The sequence below is a fragment of the Oryzias melastigma genome, linkage group LG12 (genome assembly GCF_002922805.2).
Source record: "Oryzias melastigma strain HK-1 linkage group LG12, ASM292280v2, whole genome shotgun sequence".
NCBI lineage: Eukaryota > Metazoa > Chordata > Actinopteri > Beloniformes > Adrianichthyidae > Oryzias > Oryzias melastigma.
The window spans coordinates 2,034,620-2,040,619 of record NC_050523.1 but is presented as its reverse complement, the minus strand read 5'-3'; the positions used below and the strand labels follow the sequence as shown (position 1 = coordinate 2,040,619).

General features: G+C 41.2%; 1 protein-coding gene across 5 annotated transcripts in view; it reads left to right on the top strand.

Moving 5' to 3' along the window:
* The window catches only part of slc4a5b (solute carrier family 4 member 5b), a 44,302-nt gene that overhangs the window by 11,937 nt on the left and 26,365 nt on the right, over positions 1-6,000 (top strand). For all 5 annotated transcript variants that reach the window (XR_004948822.1, XR_004948821.1, XM_024299034.2 and 2 more), the window contains exons 6-7: positions 4,467-4,596; positions 5,438-5,598. Coding sequence is in view for 3 of the 5 variants with exons in the window: in XM_024299034.2 (XP_024154802.1) it covers positions 4,467-4,596; positions 5,438-5,598 (291 nt within the window). In the remaining 2 variants the exon portion in view is untranslated. The remainder of the gene's footprint in view (positions 1-4,466; positions 4,597-5,437; positions 5,599-6,000) is intronic.

Below are 6,000 nucleotides of genomic sequence, written 5' to 3'. Positions count from 1 at the left end.
TATGATGCATATGTCAAGGTATTGTATATATGTAACGATATGATACATATTAGGGCTGTGCCAAATTATCGACATTGCGATATATCGCGATATTTAGTCCTGCGATTGATTCTCGATAGGTTCTCACCAAGAATCGATCTTATATCTTCATTTGAAGAGTCTGTTGCTGAGCGTCTGAGTCGCGTGACGGGACTGTTGAGCAGTTGGGCGCGCTGCGTCGGACATTTTATGGCGAGGTACGCACTTCATTCGGGAAAAAGCAGCGGTGAGATACAGACTCGGTAGCGCGTGTGTAAAGCATGCCTACCTGTTCGCAGGTATCATCCATCTGTAGAAGAGGCAGACGGTAAGAAGTGACTTTGTCTGAGCGCTAGAATGACCGTGATCGCTTGTTTCCTGTTTGATTAGTGCGTGGTGGGAACTAGGCGCGTGCTTCGCAATTGTTTGTGTGTATGTGGTGGACCGAGCAGTAAAGGCAAGGACAGCCAAAAAAAATGGTTGAAGTAACACAAGTAACTGAAGGTTTAAACATGAGGACAAATCAACCAACTGAACAGACAGACCAACAAACTTAAACGGACCTAATTGGAAATACAAGGAGACATATATAGTGGCTGATCAGACCAACCAGACACACAAGGGGAACTGAAAAGACTAAGACAACTACAGAAATACAGCAAACACAAAATTAACCTGTCTATCCTGCAGTAACCTAACATAGAAATAATGAAACTAATAAACATCAAGTAGAATGTAAATTAAATCAAGGTTTACCAGAAAAAGAGTTTCTCCTCCCCCGGGCAGTGGTTCAGTCCAATTAGCGCCCTGCTGCAGATAAGGCCTCTGCTGGTTTTCTTTGTGTCAGGCCTGACGTTGTGGCTTCAGTGGCAGCAGCAGACGGCAGCGGTAACTCAAAAAAACACAAGATTAAATTTATGAAAGTAAATTGAAATAAAGCTTAATATATCTGTCAATTAATTATATCTAAAGGTGTGTGTGCAGGTGAGTGTTTGGTGCAGTTTGCCATCACAGTGTACTTCAGGTATCGTTGGAATTTTTGGTTTCATGCACTTCGATGTTTAACCTGTTTGTTTTACTTTTTAGGCTATTTTGGAGTTTAGCTAATATTCCAGCTACATGCTAGCTGTTTTGGCTAAGTTAGGCTTATTTTTTCTTCATTTTTTAGGCTATTTTGGAGTTTAGCTAATATTTCAGCTACATGCTAGCTATTTTGGCTAATTTAGGCTTTTTTTTGTTTGTTTTTTTAGGCTATTTCAGTTACATGCTAGCTATGTTGGCTAATTTAGGATTTTTTTCTGTTTTTAAGGCTGTTTTGGAGTTTAGCTAATATTCCAGCTACATGTTAGCTGTTTTGGCTAACTTAGGCTTTTTATTTTTTAGGGTAATTTAACATTTAACTAATGTTTTAGCTAAATATCATTTTCAGGATCTTCAGCAGCCAAATTTAGCTCCTAGCATTATGCTAGTTTGAATATATCTAGTTTTTAATTAGTTTAAAGATAATGATGGTTAAGATGTGCGTTTTACATACTTTTATGCATGACCCGATTTGTCGACTAATCTGAATAAAATAATCGAGGATTAGTCTACGACTAAAATAACATTTTTTGGCAGCCCTAATCTCCACTGAAGCGAGCGTGTGACGGGTGGAAACCCGAAGGGTCGAGTCGCTGTGCAAACTCTCCACTGAGCGTCATTGATCACATCGTTTTGTTTCCGTATGAAGGAAAAACATTCGTCATGATGATTTGTGGTTTCTCGTTTTCCTCTATTATGCATAATTACACCAGCCTGACGGCGGCGTGAGACCCACATCCTGGTGTTTGGACGCTCTCACAAACAGCAGAGATGTTGATCAGCCTGGGGGCTCAGGGTGCTAATGGAGATTGATCAGCTAAAATTAGAAGAGGTGTCAGCTGATAATGTGTGCCTGTCAGATGGCCATCGGACCGCTGACTGCGGTTCGCTCATTAGGCATGAGGGATGTGGATTTCCTCGCATTAAATCCGAATAATTGGAGCTTTTCCCTCGGAGGAAAAATCTCGACAAACACAAATATTGATGGAAAACGTATAAATCTGAGATCAGACGATAATCTAACTGTAATTCCACTTGATGTGGCCACTTTATGGGGTCTTAAAATTCTTTGCTAAACTCTGGTTCACCTTCGGAACGGCCTTAATGATTTTAAATATTTCATTGGCTGAGAATCCAAGACCGGAAATTTAGCTCATTTACTTGCTCATTCCAGTCTCTTTAAATCCAACCAAGTTCTGTCCCTCATCTACCAGTTAAATGTCCCTATTATTGTGTGTGATGTATGTAACAACCTAATTAGGGGTTTAGATTAGGCGCTCGGTTGAGCGGCCAAAATTGGTCCTTGGACTTGTATGCATTTTGTAGTTGCTAGTTGCAGCAGCTGTTATTTACATCAGAGTCTGTTTATATTTGTGATAAGGATGCCGAAAAAACCATGAAGAAAACAGACGGTTAAAAAAAAACAAAGACTGAGTCATGAAACCAGGCTAACTGTTCTTTTGTATTTACACTCGTTCTCTTATCGGAGTTCCTATGAGGGTCAAGTGTCCCGGGAAATTTCTACCAACGACGTTTGGTCCCAAATATCCTTAAATTCTCTGGTTAGGATACTAGTACCATGTTAGGGTTAGGATACTGGTACTGGGTTAGGATACTAGTACTGGGTTAGGATACTGGTACTGGGTTAGGATACTGGTACTGGGTTAGGATACTGGTACTGGGTTAGGGTTAGGATATTGGTACTGGGTTAGGATATTGGTACCAGGTTAGGATACTGGTACTGGGTTAGGATATTGGTACTGGGTTAGGATACTAGTACCAGGTTAGGATATTGGTACTGGGTTAGGGTTGGGATATTGGTACTGGGTTAGGATAGTGGTACTGGGTTAGGATACTGGTACTGGGTTAGGATATTGGTACTGGGTTAGGATACTAGTACCGGGTTAGGGTTAGGATATTGGTACTGGGTTAGGATACTGGTACCAGGTTAGGGTTGGGATATTGGTACTGGGTTAGGATAGTGGTACTGGGTTAGGATACTAGTACCAGGTTAGGGTTAGGATATTGGTACTAGGTTAGGATACTAGTACCAGGTTAGGGTTAGGATACTGGTACTGGGTTAGGATACTAGTACCATTTTAGGGTTAGGAGACTGGTACTGGGTTAAGATACTGATATTGGGTTAGGATACTAGTACCAGGTTAGGATACTGGTACCAGGTTAGGGTTAGGATACTGATACTGGTTAGGATACTGGTACTGGGTTAGGATACTAGTACCAGGTTAGGATACTGGTACCAGGTTAGGGTTAGGATACTGGTACTGGGTTTTTCTCCATCTTCACATCAAGCGTTACTCGCTGTTCTTGTCTGTCACTGAGTTCTTTCTGGTTTGCCCATCAATCATGAGTGTTGTGATCCTGCAAACGGTCGCAGGTATTTTGTGGTAATAATTACTCAACCTGTCCACTAGGGCTGCCACGATTAGTCGACTAATCGACGACTAATCGACTATTAAAATAGTCGACGACTAATTTAATAGTCGATTAGTCGTTACTTCATATTAAATGGAGTCAGTGTAGTAAAGTTGAAAGTTATAATGGTGTTATGCTAGCTTATTGGACTATTTTGGCATTTATTAAGGTTTTTTTAGGCTATTTTGGAGTTTTTATTTCAGCTACATGCTAGCTGTCTTTGCTAACTTATGCTTTTTTTAGGCTAATTTGTCCTTTAACTCATATTTTAGTTGGCTATCAGCATCTTCAGCCATCGTCACTAGCATCTTTTGCGGCCAAATTCAGCTTACATTTCATCTATAATGATGCTAGTGTGAATATATATAGTTTTTAGTTAGTTTAAAGTGAATGATGGTTAAGATTTGTGTTTTACATCAACTTTGTGCATGACCCGATTAGTCGACTAATCGGAAAAAATAATCGGTGATTAGTCGACTATTAAAATAATCGTTTGTGGCAGCCCTACTGTCCACGAAAGGCTGTTTGACGCTTGAAGCATCACCTCCGGGAGCAAACAGTGAAGATAAATAAATCAAATCTTTGGCTTATGAATGAAAGAATAGGAACATTGTTTTTTTACATTTAGCTTGTGTTCTTCTCCACTTGGATTTAGTTTGAAGCACCTGTACGTTTATTTGGAAAAACTATCCCCTGATAGAGCCTGATAGAGAAGTCTAAAGTCATGAAACCAACATGAATCCAGGAGCAGAAATGTGGATTACACAGATGTCAAGTTTATCTTGTGGTTGAAACCCGTCTCCGCTGCAGCTTCTCTCTAGGCTAAAACTGGTTGGTGTTTGTGCTGTCTGAGTCGTCAGAACATCCTGGTTCCTCTGAGCTTTTGTTTCCACATCCATCAGTTACTGTCAGCTTAAACCGTTCTCTGGTTCCAGTGTCTCCGGCTGCAGAGCGGCTACGCAGCATCCTGGGGGAGGACGATGGCGCCCCAACACCTACCATCTTCACTGAGATGGACACGCTGCAGCGGGACGGCGACGAGCTGGAGTGGAAGGAGTCTGCGAGGTGAAGATGCAGAAGCTTCAGAGCTTCAACTGTACAGCATCTCATTTAGATTTCATTGTTCTACAACATGTGTCAAAGTCGAGGCCCGGGGGCCTGATCCGGCCCTCCATTTGATTTTATTGTAATTAGTGACCCAATGTTATCTTGAGCTCATTTCTAACTTGTATAATTTTGAGAAAATATATTTTTTTGGAGGGTAAAATATTGAAAGTTATTTAAGTTGATTTATTCTGGAATAATATTCCTGTATTTTTATTATTCAGAATTATGTTAAAAAGTTACAGTTTTAAAGTTTTAAAAATTAGCATTCTGCTAGCTTTTCGGGCTATTTTGGCATTTACTAATTCTTTTGGCTATTTTGGAGTTTAGCTAATATTTCAGCTACATGCTAGCTGTTTTGGCTAATTTTGGCTTTTTTCTTGTTTTGCTTTTTAGGCTGTTTTGGAGTTTAGCTAATATTTAAATTTAAGCTGTTTTGTCTAATTTAACCTTTTTTTTCTGTTTTTTAGGATATTTTTATTTTTAGCCATTTTTTCAGCTACATGCTAGCTGCTGTGACTAACCTTTTCTTTTTTTTTTTTTTTTTTTTTTAGGCTAATTTGGCATTTTGCTAATATTTTAGCTGGCTATCAGCTTCGGTGTTTTCAGCTATCAATTTCAGCATCTTCAGCTAAATGTTTTTTCTGTTCGGCCCACGGCATAAGTAATTTTTTTGGATTTTGCCCCCCTGTGCGATTGAGTTTGACACTCCTATAGAATGTTAATGACCGGAACGGCAAAGAGTCCAGCCGACTGAGCCCGCTGGGTCGAGCCTCTTACCGATGGCGTCTTCTCTCTGCAGGTGGGTGAAGTTTGAGGAGAAGGTGGAAGAGGGAGGAGAAAGATGGAGCAAGCCCCACGTCTCCACGTTGACCCTCCACAGCCTGTTTGAGCTCAGAACCTGTCTGCAGACGGGAACCATCATGCTGGACCTGGAGGGGTACTCGCTGCCACAGATTGTTGGTGAGTCACACCAGGGAACGGCGTTCAGCCAAAGCGCCACGAAAGCAAGACCAGATCCGGGCAGGACAACATTTTAGGGTAGAAGAATGAACCAAGCTACCAGGAAGACCACAGGCATGACAGCTGTCCAGTCATCCAATCATCATCACATCCTGAAGAATTAAAAAGGGGAATTGTAAAGAAGCTGGTTGTTCACAGAGTGCTGTACCCTGTGTGACATTGGACACTTTTTGATGTCCCTAACTCATCGTTTTTTGACGTGCTGGCTGTTCCCACTGAATTACGGGTCCTCAACCCTTGGGACAAGGTAACAGACGCAGAACCGGTACTGGGTTAGGGTTATGGTACTGGTCCTGAGTTAGGAACACTTACCGGTAGTGGTACCCTATCCTGTACCGGTCC